The following is a 20,555-nucleotide window of genomic DNA, read 5'->3' on the forward strand; positions in this document are numbered from 1 at the left end:
TCTTCCCCCTTTTGGTCAAGAAGGCTTTCTCAGTCTCACGTTGCCAGGGAGATTTACACCTCTGGGAGTCATGTCCCACGTAGGGGAAAGGGCAGTGAATTCACCTTCTGAGTTGGCTTCGAGAGAGAGGCCACATCTGAGCAACAAAAGAGGTTCTCTGGGGGTGACGAGGTTACTTTTTAGCTCACCCAGCTGGAATGTACATTGGGGAGTGGAGGGTACAGTATGAAGCAAGATGCTTTATTTTGCATCACATGGATTGCAGATCAACTCAGCAAGTTTATTAACTAGTCCACACTTCAGCCACTGATTTTAAATGCTTCCTTTATTTTATATTGATGTCCTCTGAATGGCAGGACTGTTTGTAGTTGTCCTGTTCCACTGATGGATTTGTGTATCCCATGCAGTTCTGCTTGCTAATAAGAGCTTTACCTTTTTTTAAAAAAGTAGATAGTGAAACGGCTACCTGCCACCTCTGTCCCTTTTCTCTTCCCAGAGCTAACCGCTGGTCCCAGAGAGCTGGCACCCACATTTGGCCTTTGGGTCTCCCACACTGGCCTTTTTTTTTTTTTTTAATTATCTTTTTTTTTTTTTTTAACTCAAAGTATACTAAATATACAAAAAAATAGAATTGCTAAAAGTAGAATTTCTGGATCAGTTGTTGCTTATATTTTGATATTCTAAGTCTCCCTTCAGTACCTTTATTTTGTTTTTGTTTTCATTTTAATCTGCTCTTTTAGGTGAACTTGAGCATCACCATATAAGGCTTACTTTTGAAAGTGACGTTCTTTTGCATTTGTAGATGAGCTTGGAGAAGGGATGATGGCTGCACTGTGCCGTGTCACCTCCCACCCTCTCCCGGCCCTTAGCAAGGCGCACATAGCCAAACACTGGAAGGGGCAGTTGCTGTCAACCCACGCAGCTCTCCTGTGTTCTCATTGTCTGGACTTCCTTGATGTTCCTGAACTCTCTGTCCCTTTGGAAAATGTGGTCCACTTTATTGTAGGTTTTCTAGGAACAGAAAGCTAGTAAGGGTGCGCTCTTCCGTCGCTGTTGGCAAGTTTGCACATACATTACACACACACGCACACAGCTAACATGCTTTTAGTGGGGTGAGAACTTGCTTTGACAGGTTCTTGCTGGGCCCCCCATGCTGACCAGCCATGCAGACCAGCCCTGACGCGCCCTTCTCTGGGTTGGGCCCATGCAGGACATCAACGCCCACGCCTGTGTGACCGGCAAGCCCATCAGCCAGGGCGGCATCCACGGGCGCATCTCCGCCACGGGCCGTGGGGTTTTCCACGGCATTGAGAACTTCATCAACGAGGCCTCCTACATGAGCATCTTAGGGATGACGCCAGGCTTCGGAGACAAAACCTTTGTTGTTCAGGTAAAGTTGTTTTCTAAAGGATAGCCAAGCCCTTCCTTTGGAGAATGCCTGCACTCATCTTCCTTCGAGCATGTACTTTTGCTAAGCATGAACGTTTTAAGCTGTTAAAAAATGCATATATGTAGTTAAGATGCTTACAGTACGTTTTTAATGTTTTTATATTTGCACTGGTGAAAATTTTGGTTATTTTTGCTGCCTTAAATTTTAGAGTGGTGGTTTTCAGAGGAGTCAGTCCTTTATTTTTTGAGCTAGGGATGTTCTAGTGCATACTGTTTAATTCACTATTATCTAGTCCAAGATTTTGGCATGAGTTATAGGATTAAAACTGATGCAGGCATCTCTCAGATGCATGCATAACCACCACCAGCTCTGTAGGGTCAGTATTTGAACTTGAAATTGTGTCCAGAAGGTGAGGCCTCTTAGTTAACATTATTTTCTAAAATGCTTATGGATGTGCAAGCACAGCTTACACGGGGAGCCAGGGTTTTGGCTTCCGGGGAGAATCTGCTAGGTGTTGGACGTGTTAGCATGTATGAGCGGAAGCTGAGTTAAGCTGAACATTCCTTTGAAGTGGAGGCTGTCATCTTCCCAGTTGCGACCTGCCTTTCCACAGCAGACACCTGGTCCCTGGGGCTACAGTCTCGGGGGTGTCGCCGCCGCTTCTTCATCAGCCCAGGGGGCAGCACCTCCCCACGTCCTCCCTCTGGACTCATCATTACAGATAACAAGGGCGGCTTCCACAGTCCCCACACATGCAGAGTTTTACTGATGAAGTGAAGCCGTTTAGTGTATTATTTCTTCTAGCAGAAGGGTTTCCGGAACTGCTTCTAAGTTGTAGAATGCAGATTAATTTTGGTGGAAATGTGACTCTTACACGTCTGCACTAGGCTCTGATTTTCGAGTCACGCGTAATTGTTCTTCACAGGGGTTTGGTAACGTGGGCCTGCATTCTATGAGGTATTTACATCGTTTTGGTGCTAAATGTGTTGCTGTTGGTGAATCTGATGGGAGCATCTGGAATCCAGATGGTATTGACCCAAAGGAACTGGAAGACTACAAACTGGTATGTTAATCTCCTATCCCAGCAGTCTGGCTACCCTAAGCCCTGTGAAGTTGTACCAGATCTTACTTAAATCTGTTTCCTTTGCTGATTTTTTTTTAATTAAAATGCAGCTCAGAGAGCTCTTGATACATGAGTTTCCATGCCATAGGTACCACACGTAAACATTTATTCTGATTTCCAATCGATTGCAGCAACATGGATCAATCCTGGGCTTCCCCAAGGCAAAGCCCTATGAAGGGAGCATCTTGGAGGCAGATTGTGACATATTGATCCCGGCTGCCAGCGAGAAGCAGCTGACCAAGTCCAACGCGCCCAGGGTCAAAGCCAAGGTGGGGGCACTGTAGGGACACAGGGCTTTATCGGGGGGGGGGGGGGGGTTGGGGGGGGGAGTAAAGTGCTATGATGGAAAAAGCACTTCTAAAAAGAGAGAGAAAAAAAGGCCTCTCTTTTTAACAGTTTTATTGAGAGATAATTCTTGCTCCATATAATTCACCCACTTGAAGTCTACAGTTCAGTGGCTTTCAGCATCGCAGAGTTGAGCCTCCATCGCCATGGTGTCCTTGTAAACCTGACTCCCAAAAATTCATGAGAAAAACAGTAGAAATAGGTAAAAGGTAGTGTTAATACACTTCGTAGAGGAAAATAATCTTCTTAAACTTAATTTTCACCGGAATCAAACACATACATAAACATATCTCTCTTGCCCCCGGGCAAGGGATTTGAGGGTTATTGACGTTCCTTTACTTTTGCAACCTTGTCACAGATCATTGCTGAAGGTGCCAATGGACCGACGACTCCAGAGGCTGATAAGATTTTCCTGGAGAGGAACATTATGGTTATTCCTGTGAGTCATTTATGTTTGTCAGGTTTTGTGGGCAGTTGGAATTGTAATCGTCTCTGGCGGAGAATGGAGAGAGGGGTGGGGAGATTGTTAATTTTCAGACTGTGGTGAGTTCTTCTTGTTTGGGGTTTCAAAACTATATAGTAGAAAAAAGGAGAAATAAATTATTTCTGTATATTAGAGGCATGGCTAGTATAAACCAGCCCTTTCCCTTTGACCTGAACATTTTCTTCCAGCTTCAGACTGTTTCTTAAGTATGTACTTAGCCTGCTAAGACTCTAGTTGTATAAATGTGTATTGTGCTAGAAGTGCTAATCTAACTTAAAATATAAGCCTTCTGTATGATTCCTGTCCTAATGCATTACAAGTGTCCCTTACCACTTTACTTACCCCAGAAGCTAATAGGAACATGTGTTCAGGTTGTTCAGTTGGGTTAACATTGGGTCTGTGCCAACAGGTATCATTAGGTGGTATGGACTTGTAAAGCATTTTGAAGAATCCTGTTTGCTGAAATTACTTAAGAAATTTAATGTTGTAAAAATTGGGCCATGGGAGAGGGAATACTCATCTTCTGGCGACAGGCCCCTGGACAGTCCAGTCCAGTGGTTGGGGGGCAGTTGTGTCTGTGAACTTTTCTGATGGAGAAGAGGTGCTCACCAAAGTTGATCAAATGCCTGTTGATAAATAAACCAATAAATGATACCTTTTTTCCCCGAACAGAAAAAAGCTGAGATGGGTTGGGAAGGGAATTTGTGGAATTATTTTAAGTATGAAATTCCTGATACTAAGATAGTTTAGGGCGATGGAAGCTTAACCTGGCTTCCCTGTGGTTATTGAGCCCTTATGCTTTTATCAAGACCATCTTCTGATTTCTTTGGCATCTCCCTGTCACATTTTATGTATAGGATCTGTACCTGAATGCCGGAGGAGTGACCGTGTCTTACTTCGAGTGGCTGAAGAATCTAAATCATGTCAGCTACGGCCGTCTGACCTTCAAATATGAACGGGATTCTAACTACCACTTGCTCAGTTAGTTCTGATGATCTTGTTCTCCAAAAATATTTGTTTGGGGCCAGTTAAAAGGCTGGGGGAAAAACCTGCTCTTTAGGGGACTTAACTTCCTTTTTTTAGTCCTAGTGAATTTAGTGTCAAACAGAAAATTAAGTCCTCTAAAGAGCAGGCTTCTTTCCAGCCTTTCAACTGTCTCATGAGGCTTGGGCCAAAGACATACCATTTCCTTATGGGTCTCCTTTATACTGTAAAAGTAAGACCATATTCGCAGTACGTAATCTTCAAGTTGGTAATATCATCAGAAGCATCATTTTAAATGTGAGCTCCACTGTTGGTACATGTCTGTCTCTGACTCTGGTTGCTCGCAGTGAAGGCCTGTGCAATGTTGAGAATTTGAGTTTTCTGGTGAGATTTGTTACTCCCTTGACTAGAGTAACTTCCAAAGTTGGCAGCAGAATTTTTCATCCAGCTGAAATAAAATCAGGACCTCCAGCTGAGCTGCTTTACTCAGCCCACTGAGAATCTGGGTAGAGTGTTCCATGTATTTCCATTTCTTTGGCCTCAGCATTTTCTTTTTAATAGAGCCAAGAAGAATCCTGCTAATGGGTGTTATAGAAACAGAGCAGTGACCTAAATTCACATGTATATAGGCATTTGGAAATGTATTCCTTCTGCATTTTAACTGCATTTTAAATGACTAGAGCTTTCGTGTCAATAGTGTCAAAGGCGTAAAAAACAGTGTTAGTTTGGGGGTTACAGCTATCATTTGGATCGACGTCTGCTTCTGCTTCATTTTATCTAACCATTATCACTTGGCTGTTTATAGTGTCTGTGCAAGAGAGCTTGGAAAGGAAATTTGGAAAACATGGTGGAACCATTCCCGTTGTGCCCACAGCAGAGTTCCAAGACAGGATATCGGTGAGTGTGGCTGGGAGCTGCAGTTTGCACCCAGTGCCTGGGCCGTTCTTCAGGCCCGAGCCGGGTGGACGGGTTTGCATCAGAGGGTGGTGCTCGCATGGCTGGAGCCCACCGGGCGCCTTCCCTGTCATTCTGAAACTGGAGAAAGGAGCCTGTGGCCAGGATAACCAAAGTCACGTCTGCTTTGGGCTCTCAGTCAACACAGATGACTGAACAGATGATTCCAACAGTCATGAAAGATTATTACGTGTATTTTCACTCATTTATTTAAGCTTTGGAGAAATAGAAAGAATTGGAAAGTAAACGTAGTAGGCTCAACTATATAAAAATATGATGCTGCTGTATGGACACAGATAAGACAATTAGAGAAAACCAAGTCAAAAGGCTTTTTATCCTAATTAGCTATTGATGGGACATATAAATGGTGCATGCATATCACCAAGAGAAGCTCTTTACCAGTAAACAACAGACGGCATGATCAACTATCATAGCAAATAAATCTGAAAAAGATACTTATCCTAGCTGTTAAAGAAACACAATTTTAAAAAAGGTATTTTTTTACTCAGCCAATTAGCAAAAATAATGGATTTTATACTCAACACGTCTGTGGTGAAATAGTGGCATCTTTATTTTAATGACAATGCAGTTGAGAAAGGTCTTTGAAAAATTTAAAGAATTATTAAATTGTTGCCGCCCTTTGACTCTATAATAATCTCCCCTGTGGAAATTTTATCTGGAAAAAATAGTTGAGAAAGAGGAGCGTGACTCCAAGGATGAGGATGTCCCTTGCAGTGACATTGCAGACATTTTTTAAGATTAAGTTTAACAGTCCAATGGCAAAGAAATGACTAAGTGTTAATTTATCTTCTTAAGAAATACTCAGTAGGGTGGGCCACGGTGGCTCAGCAGGTAAGAGTGCTTGCCTGCCATGCCCGAGGACCCAGGTTCGATTCCCAGTGCCTGCCCATGTAAAAAAAAAAAAAAAAAGAAATACTCAGTCATGGAAAGTAATTTAAGACTCTACTGTAAGATGGGGAAAGTTAAGGTTTTATTTTTGTTTTGAAGGAGAAAAGATAACATTTAGGGGAACTAAATGTTCCTCTAAATAAGCCTTGCTTTTCCATGGCACTGTCTGTGCTCTCCGCCTGTCTAGCATGCCCTGGCCCATTCCCTGTTTAGATGTCACTGTGCCACTGCTGCCCGCGCTGAAAGCCCCCCTCACATGCCAGAATGGGTTTCTCTTTCATCTGTTGTCTCCCAGGCTTTCCCACAAAGTCCCGTTCCAGGTAGGCTGCAGCGTGTTGTGACGGCTGCAGGTAGACCGGCCTCTTGTTCTCCTTGGTCCCGTGTTCCCTGGCACATGGCTGGACATGGCAGGCGGAGGCCATGAGAGGCAGCACAGAGAAGGACCATGAGTTGCTGCATGAGGAGGACGAAGCTAAGGACGACTTCTCTCCTTTTTAAATAATCTTTACCCCATGGGTTGGTCTCCGGATTTTCAGATACTTGCAGCACTCCTAAGTTTAGACCTTGGTGCTGTCTCTCGGTTCTTACTGAGTTGCTTATTGCAAGGAGCCTTGTGATCAGTGCCAGTTGAAAAGAGTTTTTCCCCAGCCCCTCCTTTAGTTCTCCTCCCCAGCTACACTCTGGCCCTACTGGGACCTGTCTCCATCGAGCCTGCCACCTTCTCCCTCTCCCTCACCACCCCTACTCTTCCTTCTCTGCCTTCTCTCCTCCATCCATCAGTCCAGTTCCTTCCTTGCCTTCTTTGACTTTGACCTGGACCCGGTTTAATCCATCTCTGCCGCCTCCATCCAGCCTTCGGGCTCTGAGAGCTGCCCCCGCCCCCTTTGTCCTCTCCCTCCTGAATGACCAGGTCCAGCTTCTCCTTCCTCTCCCTTCCCCCGACCCCAGCTGGTGACCTGGTCTTTGTTCACTGAGAACGTCCACATCTGCTTAGTCCTGTTGTCCAGGCCCTCTTCTGAGTTCTTGCCCCTTTCTGTGCATTGCTTGACCGATTCTCAACATCTCATATGTGCCATGCAGCAGATCTTCCCCTCCCCTGGATCATCGGTTTTCCCTCTACTGGATTATTCCTATCAACGTATCAGATGCTGGTTTAAAAAAATAATAAATCGTAATCCCATTTCCTCTTCAGTTATTGCCATTTTTCTGTTTGTTTTGCAGCAGACTGCCTTAAAAGGGGATAATATATAGTCTTGTCTCTAATTCTTCAACATTTGAGCCTTCTCTTTTACCCCCCACTCCACCAAAACTGGTCTTGACAAGGGAACTAGAACATCAGCATTGCCAAGTTCGGTGGTCATTCTTCAGCCCTTACCTTACCTGACCCCTCAGCAGTGCTTGTCACAATTGATCACTCCCCACCTTGGAGCATTTTCTCCTAGCTTCCAAGATACCACCTTCTCCTGATACTTTTCCACCTCGTTAGCTGTTCCTTCTCAAAGCCTGACACCTCTTCACCTCTCCACCATTTCTACTTAGATTCAAAGCCACTGCTCTCCTTCAGCCCCATGGTTAAGTCTGTGTGGGCATGCTGTCTTCTCCACAAACTGTGAACTCGGTCAGAACTGAGAATTTTCATTATTCCATTCTCTACTTGTCTTTAATGCCTGGCACAGTTACCTACTGGGTAGGTACTTCAGAATGAAACAGGAGAGTTTTTTGTTTTGTTTTGTTTCGTAGTTAGGTTCCTAATATTTTTTTTTATTTATTAAACATAACCACACACAAACACAAGCATTCTTACCATAATGATCATTCCATTCTTGACATATAATCAGTAACTCACAATATCATCACATGGTTGTATATTCATCATCATGATCATTTCTTAGAACATTTGCATCAATTTAGAAAAAGAAAATAGAAAAAAACTCATACATACCATACCCCTTACCCCTCCCTTTCATTGATCATTAGCATTTCAATCTACTAAATTTATTTTAACATTTGTTCCCTCTATTATTTATTTTTATTCCATATGTTCTACTCATCTGTTGATAAGGTAGATGAAAGGAGAATCAGACACAAGGTTTTCACAATCACACAGTCACATGGTGAAAGCTATGTCATTATACAATCATCTTCAGATGGCTACTGGAACACAGCTCTACATTTTCAGGCAGTTCCCTCCAGCCTCTTCATTACACCTTAACCTAAAGGGTGATACCTTTTTAATGCATAAGAATAACCTCGAGGATAACCTCTTGACTCTGTTTGGAATCTCTCACCCACTGACACACTATTTTGTCTCATTTCGCACTTCCCCCTTTTGGTCGAGAAGGTTTTCTCATCCCCTGAAGCTGAGTCCCAGCTCATTGTAGGATTTCAGAAGAGCAGAATTTTGTAAGCCTAGTTTGTTTCCTCTTCCTGGCTTGATAGAACAAAGCAAAGTTTAATCAAATGTTTCTTGATTAATAGCAAATGTTATAGGAATATGCTTGCTTAAATGAATATGGCATGAATTCAATGATGTTCACTGTAAATCCCCCCAGTATTAAAATAGAAACTAAGAAGATGTACGATGACTTTTGCTGTCACCTGGTAGGTGAGGGCATGTGTTTCATAGATCTGCATGTCAGAGGCGTTAGTGGTGGTGAATTGTCCTTAAATGGTATTAAGCCCTCCAAGAAACAAATTAGATAATTAGAGGAATCTTTTAGAACAAATCAACCCATAGCCAGAGAACGTATTGGCTTAAGGAAGAAAACCTGATTTGGTGCTTGGAGCCCAGGCATAGCTGTAGCCCTGGCCGGCTCTGGTCCTCAGTGTTCTCAGTGGTAGGATGGGGATGGGGGGTCATTAAATAACCGCGTGACCAGCCCACTTTACGGGGTGGTGGTGCTACTGAGTACCTAGCAGGATTCTACCCCAGAGCTGCTCTTGGGACTAATCAAAGTCCTTCCTGTGTTCTGTGTAATTCCCTGTTCACCTGGGGATCAGGGCCAAATGCATCGTCAGGTGAGCAAAGTCCCATGTGGCTTGGGTGCTTCTGTGTTGCAGCTGGGTAAGGGGTGCCAGTCTCACTACTTACCCTCATACCTGTCTGTTCTTTTTTTTTTTTAAATAAGCACCAAGATACTATATAGATATTCTATATTGCCCTACTTGTATCTTACTAAAAGCCAAAACTATTCATTCTGGCAGTACATTGACTAAAGAACCCTTTGTTAACTCATAGATGAAGCCTGCCTTTTGTGCGGAATTGGTAACTCGTTCTTTCTTCTAATAGGGTGCATCAGAGAAAGACATCGTGCACTCTGGCTTGGCGTACACCATGGAGCGTTCTGCCAGGGTATGTGTGCAGATGCTGTTTGCATTTCTGTTAATTCTGTGAAGTACAACTCAACCGTGTTATCTCGGCTGCCAGATTGTGTGTGTGGATAGAAAATAGCAATCTGTTTAAATGTTTCTCAGTTGTGTTTAGCAAAACGTGTGCTCCTCTGGTCTTAAATGATGAGTATAGCCTTTCTCTTCAGGGTCTTGAGCAATAAACGGCACCCCAAGGTAGGAGGGGGCGATATTTGGTAGTTAGCCAAGTCGTCGGCCAAATTAAATTATATTGTAGCTAAAGAAAGCTACCATATTACAGAATTAGGTCTAAGTAAGGGTTTTTTGAGCTTGTGGTCCCATTTTAAGGTCTTAAATACAATTTGATTCTAGTTTTCCTCATTTCCTTTTGGGTTCATATTATACCATCTTGGATTTCAGCTATGGTGACGTTTTTGGTGGTCCTTAGAGGATTTTTTTTTTTTGCTTGATATATAATTCACATACCCTAAAATGCAGTCTTTAATGTATATAATTTTGTGTAGCAATAATGGCTGCACAAAATTATAGGACAATTAAGATAAATGTCCAACTATCTTAATTCCAGGACATTTTCATCACCCCCATTCTTAATTTTTGTGGATCATTACCAAGTATATCAAAGGAACATGCTCCAGTGACTAAAGGGCACCGAGACATCTCGCCTCTCAAATTCTAAAGTCACTTCCTACCGCCAGGACGGTCAGAGTGGATATCCATTCCAGAGAGCTAGTCCCTTCTAAGCAGAGTTTGTCTTTTGACCATCCAAGTCCTGCCACTGAAATGGTGACAGGGTAACTCGTACCAGACTTATGTGTGTCTCCTTCATTCATTGTCCCCTTGCTTAAGTTGGTGGTCTTGACTGCATTTCTCCCCTCATTTCAGCAAATCATGCGCACAGCCATGAAGTATAACCTGGGACTGGACCTGAGAACGGCCGCCTACGTCAACGCCATTGAGAAGGTCTTCAAGGTGTACAACGAAGCTGGGGTGACCTTCACCTAGACGGGTGTGGCTGACCTCGCCACCCTCTTCACCTGTAAATTCTGCAAGCCTATCACAAGTTTACATGTAACCACAGAAATACCTTTTTCTCATGACTTACTAGGTATCGGACACCACTCTCAGCAAGTCAGTGCAAATCAGCCCCCTAAGAAGAAAGGAATGAAGGGTTGGGGATCATCATGTACCAGCTTATAAGTGAAAATAGGGCCATTGAGGTATTTTGCCTTTAAATAAAGTCTCTTCCATCTGGCTACGCACCTGACCCCGAAGCTGCCGCCCAGCACATTAGTTATCTGTTGTTCGGGGTCAGCACCTCTTATCCAAGAGCATTCAGTTGCTTGCATCCTTTTATCCAAGGCACCTCTTATCCAAGAGCATCCAGTTGCTTGCATCAAAGCATCTGGGACGTACTTTGATACATTTAAGAAGTGGTGTGTGGCATTTTCAGAAGGTGGCATGGTCCTAAAATGAGTTATTAGCATTTCACATCAACAAAATAACTCAACTTTACAGGTTTTAGACAACAATAAAAGCTGTTTCTCCTCATGCATTTTATTCTTTTAGAATAAAATAAGTACATGCTGCTGTAATAAAATTGCCTTTAATCACTTAACAAGCCTAACCTTGACTCAAGCAGTGAATGCCTATAACATAAATGGAAAAAAAAAAGCTAGTATTTTTATAATATAAAACAGTATCATTTATAGCTTACAGTTGTGTATTGTCCAACAAAAATTAGAAGCCAGAGAATTAAGTAATCTTCATAACTGCGAATGATGGAGGCTATTTTTGTTAAGACAGTCTGAATTTGCTAAATGTAATTATGACACATAGTCCAAAGAATGTAGTACCTTCCGTATCATGTTAATTTTTCCTTTCTTTTGAAGATCTATTCTGTTGACTAATTGAATAATAATTCAAGTAGAATAACCCAGGGCTGGGGCGGGGGGGGGGCGGGGAAACAACCTTTCACTTGGTCTGCCTGTTTGGAGATGGGCTGGCAGGTTTGACGTTGCCAGTGGCCCCAGCTCTGACGACCTGTGCCCTCTCTTTAGAGGCCTCGCATTCTGCACACAAGCTTACTTAGCAAAACAACCTTGGATCAACTGTTTTGTTTGGGAGTATTTGGCAAGGGCCTTTTGAAAAGTAGTGTCCCAATGAAGTACTAGATATTTATGTAATGAACTTTTTTTTTATTATTATTAACAATAATACCCTTTCAGAAATTTCTAACTACTTTGTAACTGCATGACTTAACGTGGTGATAAAAGCAGTTATTAAAAGTCTACCTTTTTCCAAAGCTTACGTTTCTTTTCTGTGTTTTATATCTGATTGCATCTCTTTTGGTAGAAATTGAAACTACAATAGGGTTTCTGAACATTTGCAGTAGCTCACCTACATAGCTCTCCTTTCCACTGCCTTGTGGGCTGCTTTGAAACGGCCCACATTTTATTCTTGAATTCCTTTTTGTTTCATTTTACTAATCACTGTTAAAGCCTGTTCTGAGGGAATAGGCTCCAGTGCTTCATGCTGACAAGTGAAGTAATTTATAGTTCCTCTTCTGTGAAGGGCGATTGCTTTGCTTTGTTTTGTCTCTGGTGATTCAGCCACAGAATGTGACTGCTGTTTAAGACGGAATACCAAGTGGGAGCAGCAGACAGAACTAGGCCATTGCCCGAGTCTCCCAGCGCCTTTGTCTGCTTTGTCACAGCTCAGCCTCTGCATGACTCCATGCCCCATGCAGGTCCACCGCAGGCACGCAGGAGTGAGGCGAGCACCACTGAGAGTAAGGTGGGGAACAGTCTTGGTCTGTGGCCTTGAGCGAACACATCGGGAATATTTGTAGTGATTTTTTTCTTTAAAGACTAGACATACTTTGAGGTGTGTTATTGATACGAATGGAAAACTCGTACATCCATAACGTTGTAGGGCATGGAGGAGTGTAGATTATTTTTTTGAAACAATGCTTTTGAAAGCAACTCAGTTACTTCGATGGGTGATTTACTTTTTTTTGAAAGCCTGGCATCTTGAGCCCCATCTGGTCAGTGGGGTGGGGGTAGACGCCTCAGGCCTGGCCCCCACGGCAGCTCTACACAACAAACAAGAACTGGCAGAACTGTCTTTTTCAAAGCACCAGAAAGCATGAAGAGTTGCCGTAATAGTGCAAGCGACGGCTTAAAACAGTTTGTCCTTGCTGGTCCTCCACAACCAAACAACAGCCCCACACGGAACCTGCTTGGCCTCCCAGGGTGAGTCTTTGGTCCTGGGCCTGGAGGAAGCAGAGCAGCCTTTGTGCATAAATTAGGGTGCATGACGCCTGACTGTCTGTCTCACGACCAGCTGGAAGGACTGAACAAGGACACCTTTTGTCGGCTCACCATCCCTGAGCTCACCCTATACCTAGAAGTGGCTCAGCGCTCTCCTGCATGAAAATTTGAAGTTTTCAAATCTGAGTAACCTGGGCCAAACACCTGCTAGTTGGGGGACTGAGGAAACCCTGACTCAGGAGAATGGGGACATTGATATCCATGTAAATGGGAATTCCTAGAGCCAGGCACACATGCCTAGGACAAAACACACACAGAAAAGATAAGGAAGGACTCTGCTCTAACTTTGGGCTGTTCTCTGAAACATTCCTAGGACAACCATGCTCTGAATGCTTACATTAAAAAGGAAGAAAGTCTATAGTCAGTAACTTAACCTCACACCTGAAGGAGCTAGAAAAGAAAAGTAAACTAAACCCAAAAGTGAAATGAAGATTGTAATGGAGTTCAATGAAATAAAGAATAGAAAAACGATGGAATCGACAAAATCAAGTTTCTCTAAAAGAACAATAAAATTGACGAACCTTTAATTAGATTGACAAAGAAATAAAAGGGGGACATTACCACCAACCTTACAGAAATAAAAAGAACTATAAGAGAATGGTATGAACAATTGTAGCCAGCAAACTAGACAACCTAGATGAAATGGACAAGTTCCTAGAAACAACCTAAATTGACTAAGAAAGAGAAGATCTCAACAGACCGATAATATTGAATCAGTAATCAAAAACTCCCCGGGTCTCTGTTTCTACCACATTTGCAGTCACTTTCTCAACTGAAGTCTTAGACCCCTCAAGATCATCCTTGAGGGTTGGAATCAGCTTCTTCCAAACTCATGTTCATGTTGATATTTTGGCCTCCCATGAATCAGGAATGTTCTTATTGGCATCTATAATGGGGAATCCTTTCCAGAAGGTTTTCGTCTGACTTTGCCCAGTTCCATCAGAGAATCACTATGGCAGCTATAGGCTTACAGAAATTTATTTCTTAAATAATAAGACTTGAAAGTTGAAACTCCTTAATTCATAGGCTGCAGAATGGGTGCTGTGTTAGCAGGCATAAAAACAACATTCATTCCACTGCACATCTTTATCAGAGCTCTTTGGTGCATTGTCAATGCACAGTAGTATTTTAAAAGGAATCTTTTCTTAATGCTTTTCAACAATGGGTTTAAAGTCGTCAGTAAACCATGTTGTAAACAGATGTGTGTCATTTAGGCTTTGTTATTCCATTTATGGAGCATAGGCAGAGTAGATGTAGCATAACTCTTCAGGGCCCTAGGATTTAGGGAATGTAAATGAGTATTGGCTTCACCTTAATGTCACCAACTTTAACAAGAGAGTCTGCCTTTCTGAAGCTTTGAAGCTAGATCGTGACTTCTCTCTAGCCATGAAAACCCTGAGTGGCATCTTCCAACAGAAGACTGGTCCATCTACGTGAAAATCTGTTTAGCATGGCTACCTTTGTCTATGATCTTAGCTAGATCTGGATAACTTAGGCCAGCTTCTACATCAGCCCTTGCTGCTTCACCTTGCACTTTTACATTAGGGAGATGGCTTCTTCCCAACCTCTGCTAGCCTCAAACTTTTCTCTGCTGCTTCCTCACCTCTCAGCCTTCATAGAATTGAAGAGTCAGGGCCCTGCTCTGGATTAGAGCATGTGGCTGGTTTGATCTTCTATCTAAGCCACTAAAACTTTCTCCATATCAGCAATAACCATTGTTGTTCTCCAGAATCAGCTGTTGTGCTTCATATTCTTGTGTTCACTGGCGTAGCACATTTAATTTCCTTCAACGACTTTTCCTTTGCTCAACTTGGCTCGTGGCCACAAGAGGCCTGGCTTTCAGCCTATCTTGGCTTTTAACATGCCTTCCTCACTAAGCTTAATCATTCTAGCTTTTGGTTTAAAGTGAGAGACATGTAAGCCTTCCTTTGACTTGAATACTTAGAAGTCACTGTAAGTTTTTTAATTGGCCTGATTTCAATGTTGTTTTGTCACAGAGAAAAGGAAGGCCTGAGAAAAGGGAGAGAGATGGGGGAACAGCCAGTCGCTGGAGCAGTCAGAACACACACATTTCGATTATGCTTGCTGTCTTACATAGGCATGGTTCATGGTGCTCTCCCACAATTACTTAGCAACATCAACGATCACAGATCACCACAGCAGATATAATAATGAGAAAGTTTGAAATACGAGAATTACTAAAATGTGGCACAGAGACAAAGTGAGTATGTGCTGTTGGGAAAATGGTACCAATAGACCTGCTCAAATGCAGGGTTGCCACAAACCATCAATTTGTAAAAAGCACAATATCTTCAAAAAGTACTAAAGTAAATCACAACAAAACAAGGAATGCCTGTAGATGCAAAAATCCTCAACAAAATACACCTCAATTGCACAGCAAAAGAATTCTACACCATGATAAAGTGGAATTTATCCCAGGAAAGCAAGGATGGTTCAACCCAAGAAAATCAATGAATACAATACACCACATTTATAAAATGAAAGGAAAGAAACAACATGATAATCTGAAATTATGCAGGAAAGGCATTTGACAAAATCCAGCATCTTTTCACGACAAAAGCACTTCGAAAACTAGCGGTAGAAAGTAACTTCCTCAATATGATAAAGTGCATATATGAAAAATCCACATATATGAAAAATAAGTAGAATCATACTCAACAGTGAAAGGCTGAAAGCTTTCTCCCTAAGATCAGGAACAAGGCAAAGAGGGTCCGATATAACCATTGCTTCTCAACATTGTAATGAAAGAGCTAGCCAGAGCAGTTAGGCAAGAAAAAGAAAAGATATCCAAATTGGAAAGGAAAAACCAAATTATTCCTATAGATGACATGATTCTACATATAGAAAATCAAGAAAAATCTACAAGAAAGAAACTACGCCTAACAAATTAATTCAGCAATGTGCTGGGTTACAAGAGCAATACACAGAAATCAGTGGTGTTTCTATACACCAGCAATGAACCCTCTGAAAAGGAAATCAAGAATGCAATTCCTTTTACAATAGCAACTAAAGCAATAAAATATCTTGGAATAGACTTCCAGGAAGATGGAGCCGAGTGGATTGAATTCACCCCTGCTCCATGGAACAAGATAGGAGATGGGGAGAGAATGATCAAGACTGCAGTATTGCAGTCAGAGAGGGTCTCCAGGGTGCTTTGGGGAGGACTGGGTGCTGGGACCTGGGGCAGGGAGAGCAGGATGGTCAATCAGTGTGACCCCCAGCAGCAGTGTGCAGGCAGCTGTGGATCAAAGGGGACTGACCACCCTTAGTTCTAGCTACCCCAACTGCTGGCTGCGGAATCTCCCTGGGTGGGGGGAGCCTTAGGGGAGGTGGTGCCTCAGGGTGGCCACCTGCTGGAGAGAAGGGGTAAGTGCATGCAGGCTAACTCCCTATCTGCCTAGGTTTTTTTGGTTTTGTTTTTTTTTTTTTTTTGCATGGGCAGGCACCAGACACTGAACCCAGGTCTCTGGCATGACAGGTGAGAACTCTGCCTGCTGAGCCACCATGGCCTGTCTTGCCTAGGTTTTATATAATTATTCTTTTTTCCTTCCTTTTTAAAATAAATTTTTACTATGTGTATTTTTATTAGTATTAGTATTATTTTTGTTTTTATTTTTATATATTCATATTTGCATCTTTATTTCTTATTTCATATATATATATGTTTACCATTATTCTACTTTATTTTATGTATTCATTTATTTTCTCTCCGTTCTGTAGGTACCAGTCTGAGTTCATTTGCAGTATATCTTGAGATGTCTCCTTCTGACTTTGGTGCCTACTAACATTGAGGGGTATTTTTTTGTTTTTATTGTTGTTGCTTTCATATTTATTTTATTTGGGTTTTTTTTTGGGGGGGGGGGTACATGGGCCAGGAAGCAAGCCTGAATCTCCCACGTAGTGGGACCATTCTACTGCGAAGTACCCAAGCACCCCTGCCTGGCCTTTAATAGACCCCAACAGAGCTATACTCCACATGGGATCCAGGCCTCGGTTTGCTGGGGAATGACTGGCAAACCATGTGCAAAAGAAAACCTTCAATGCTAAACCAATAAATACAAACTTGAGACAAGTGAAGGAAACCAACTTGCAAAACAACCTTATTAAGATAATCAAATGCCCTGAACACAACATAGAATCACAAAGCACATGAAGATCCAAGCAGAAATGGCCCAATCAAACAATAAAATCAAAATTCTGGAGGGGACATAGAATATGGAACAACTACGCAAGGATATTTATAAAGAAATAAAGGATAACAGGACGACACCAAAAAAGTATACAGAAGAATTCAAAAGACTAAATAGAGAAATGGCAGCTCTCACAGAGATGAAAGATACAGCAGACCAAATTAGAAATATACTAGAGACACGATAACAGATTTGAAGAAGCAGAATAAGTGAACTAGAAGACAGAAAATTGAACTAGAGCGCACAAGAGAACAAGTGGCAAGAAAGATGGAAAAAATGGAACCGGAGCCTAAGGAAATGTTGGACAACTAGAGGTGCATAAACATAAGCATCATTGGTGTCTCGGAAGAAGAGAAGGGTAAAGGGCCGGGAAACTTAAAGATATCAGGGAAAACTTCCCAACATAAACACACAAACCAAAGAGGCCCAACGAACTCCAAATAGAATAAATCCAAATAGGCCTACTCCAAGACACATCCTAATCAAACTGTGAAATGTTACAGAGAAACAGAAAGTCTTGAAAGCAGCACAAGAAAAGTGATCCACTATGTACAAGAGCAGACACATAAGCCTGAGTTTGGACTACTTAGCAGGCACCATGGAAGCAAGAATGCAGTGATATGATATATGTAAGATCCTGAATGAGAAAGGCTTCCAGCCAAGAATTAGTTATCCAGCCAAGTTATCCTTCAAAATTGAGGGAGAGATTAAAATCTTCAAAGAAAAACAAGACTCAAGAGAGACGCCCTAAAAGAAATACTTACAGGAGTCCTGTCAGCTGAAGAAAAAATAAAAGACAGGAAGCAGAGGTCTGGAGGAGGGCAGAGAATTGAAGAATACCAGTAACGGTAATTTAAAGGATAAAAAGAGAGTGAGGGAAGAGAATGCATAGATCTGACAAATAAAAAGGAAAGGCTAAGAGGGCGGGTCACAGTGGCTCAGCAGGCAGAGTTCTTGCCCGCCATGCCAAAGACCCGAGTTCAATTCCCGGTGCCTGCCTGGGAAAAAAAAAAGAAGTAAAGGACAAGAGTAAGGCATGTAAGCAGCCGGGGCAGCAGCGGTAGCGGCAGTACAGCTGTGGCGCTGGGATCAGCAACTCAGAGGGTGCGTGAAGTGCAGGGGGATGCGGGCTGCGTGGGCTGGTGACAGTGCAAGAGGAATTTCTGTAAACTGAGTTTGAAGATCTTTGCAATAGATGCAAAAACCACAAACAAGAGAATCATCGAAGGAAAAAACATCTATATATGGTCCCTAAATGTGAAAAACAATAGTCTCACTAATAAAAATACAAAATAAAATGAAACTCTAAGTGCAAAAGTTAGAATTACATTGGGAGTTTAAAGAGAATACAGGAGCTCTTCCAGGAGGAGGCCATGGGTTTCCCAAGATAAATTCATGATAAATAAGAAGGAAATCACTACATTCAAGAAAAAGTGCTTAGTTTTGACAACTTCACACCAGGAGTGAGTATGAGCTAGTCATTCTTGGCTCAGGGGGTGTTAGAGAGTCTGCTCTGACCAGGCAGCTTGTTCAAGGAATTTTTGTTGAAAGATATGATCCCACAATAGAGATTCTTATAGAAAGCAAGTTGGAGTAGATGCACAGCGGTGTATGCTCGAAATCTTGGATACTGCAGAGATGGAACAATTTATATCAATGAGGGATTTGTGCATGGAAAATGGACAAGGCTTTGCATTAGTTTATCCCATCAAAGCACAGTCCACATTTAATGATTGACAAGATCTGACAGAACAGATTCTTTGAGTAAAAGACATCGATGATGTTCTAATGATTCTGGTTGGTAATAAGTGTGACTTGGAGGACAAAAGAGTTGCAGGAAAGGAGCAAGGTGAAAATCTAGCAAGACAATGGAACAACTGTGCATTCTTAGAATCTTCTGAAAAATCAAAAATGAATGTTAATGAGATGTTTTATGACCTAGTACAGCAAATTAACAGAAAAACTCCAGTGCTGGGAAGCTCCACAGAAAGACATCACGTCAGCTTCTTTAATATACGAAATGCATTGTAGCTCTGGGCCAGGTCTGAAGAACTGCTGTCCAATTCAACAGTGCCAGCACTCCAACTTTGGTAAAGCTAGCAGCACCTTCAATGGACTTTCCTGTGGTGGTACCCTTTAAGAGATGGATGAAAGCTACATCAGTGTGCGCACTCTAATCACTTTACAGTATCACAAGAGAGATTTTTACTTATATAATAGTCCTAGAGTATACAACTCATAAAACCAGAGGCTGTATCCAGTATTACTGCTTAAGAGACATTCCTCATCCACCAGGGTTGTACATAATGAAAATGGTGTACTGTACACTTTAACACACACCATAAACTTCGTATTGGAGAGTACAATAATATGAATCCTAAAAGCACCACTATTTTTGCTTAATAAAAGAAAGCCCAAAGAGTTCCTATATAGACTACTCCAAATAACTTCGCTTCTTTGATACTTGGAGCTTAATCTAATTTTTTTTTTTTTTAAGAAATTCAAGGTCATTATTATATTATATAAAATAAGTGCTTTTGGGCAGGCCACGTGGCTCAGCAGGCAGAAGTTCTCATCTGCCATGCCGGAGACCCGGGTTTGATTCCCGGTGCCTGCCCGTGCAATAAATAAATAAATAAGCGCTTTTGATTAACACAGCTATATAGTTTTTTTAATTTTTGAAAAATCTGTGGAGACAGTGATCTTGTCTTTACATATGATAGTCCTTTCAGTAAAATGTCTTAGATAAAAGATATCTGTTGGGAAGGAAATGTGCAGACTTTTCAAATCTCTTATTATATGTTATCTTTCTTGTTTACCTAGGGAACAGTGTTTATAGTTGTGTGTACAGTGGGGGGCTGCATCAAGAAGGGTGTAGTTTCAAACAATATTTTACTGATTTAACAATTTTTTGTAAATCATTTTCAGGCTTCTGCAAGTATAGATTCTCACTGTGAATCCCTTGCCTGCTCATGCATAAATGTATTTGCAATACCAAATACACAGGTTTAGTATTTTGGCCTGATAGTGATTGCTTTACATGTGTAATATTTTGGTGGAGATAGACAAGTACTGTGGATGTGGGAAGTAATTTTAATCATATGTAATTGGTCACAAGGCCTAATTTGCAGTAACTATTGCTGTTTTATTTAACAATGCCTTGTTGTTTTGTATGCATGAATGTTTGGGTGTAAAGATTGTGTGTCTATCTAATAGGGAGCCACGGTATTTAAATTGACTAACCTAATGTTACACTACTTTGAGGTGGCCAAATGTAAATTAAAAGCCTTAATTAAAGTGGTGCAATTTTGTATTAAAAAAAAACTAAGGGATAAGATAGTAGATTTAAGAACCATTTTTACAGTAATTACTTTGAACATTAACAGAATATACTCACCAATTAAAAGATACAGATTGGCAGAATGGATTAAAAAATATAATTCACCTATATGCTGTT

At 41.7% G+C, this 20,555-nt stretch overlaps 1 protein-coding gene and 1 pseudogene across 1 annotated transcript in view; both read left to right on the plus strand.

Annotated features, from left to right (window-relative positions):
* Positions 1–11,860, plus strand: part of GLUD1 (glutamate dehydrogenase 1) — a 41,169-nt gene extending 29,309 nt beyond the window's left edge. The window contains exons 6-13 of the mRNA XM_077124685.1: positions 1,211–1,390; positions 2,316–2,453; positions 2,645–2,782; positions 3,217–3,297; positions 4,200–4,323; positions 5,132–5,223; positions 9,479–9,541; positions 10,441–11,860. Of these exons, the coding sequence (XP_076980800.1) occupies positions 1,211–1,390; positions 2,316–2,453; positions 2,645–2,782; positions 3,217–3,297; positions 4,200–4,323; positions 5,132–5,223; positions 9,479–9,541; positions 10,441–10,560 (936 nt within the window). The 3' untranslated portion in view covers positions 10,561–11,860. The remainder of the gene's footprint in view (positions 1–1,210; positions 1,391–2,315; positions 2,454–2,644; positions 2,783–3,216; positions 3,298–4,199; positions 4,324–5,131; positions 5,224–9,478; positions 9,542–10,440) is intronic.
* Positions 11,861–12,702: 842 nt separating this feature from the next.
* On the plus strand, positions 12,703–19,238 carry LOC143654617 (ras-related protein Rap-1b pseudogene; annotated as a pseudogene).
* The last annotated feature ends 1,317 nt before the right edge of the window (positions 19,239–20,555 follow it).

The sequence above is a fragment of the Tamandua tetradactyla genome, chromosome 13 (genome assembly GCF_023851605.1).
Source record: "Tamandua tetradactyla isolate mTamTet1 chromosome 13, mTamTet1.pri, whole genome shotgun sequence".
In the NCBI taxonomy this organism is placed as follows: domain Eukaryota; kingdom Metazoa; phylum Chordata; class Mammalia; order Pilosa; family Myrmecophagidae; genus Tamandua; species Tamandua tetradactyla.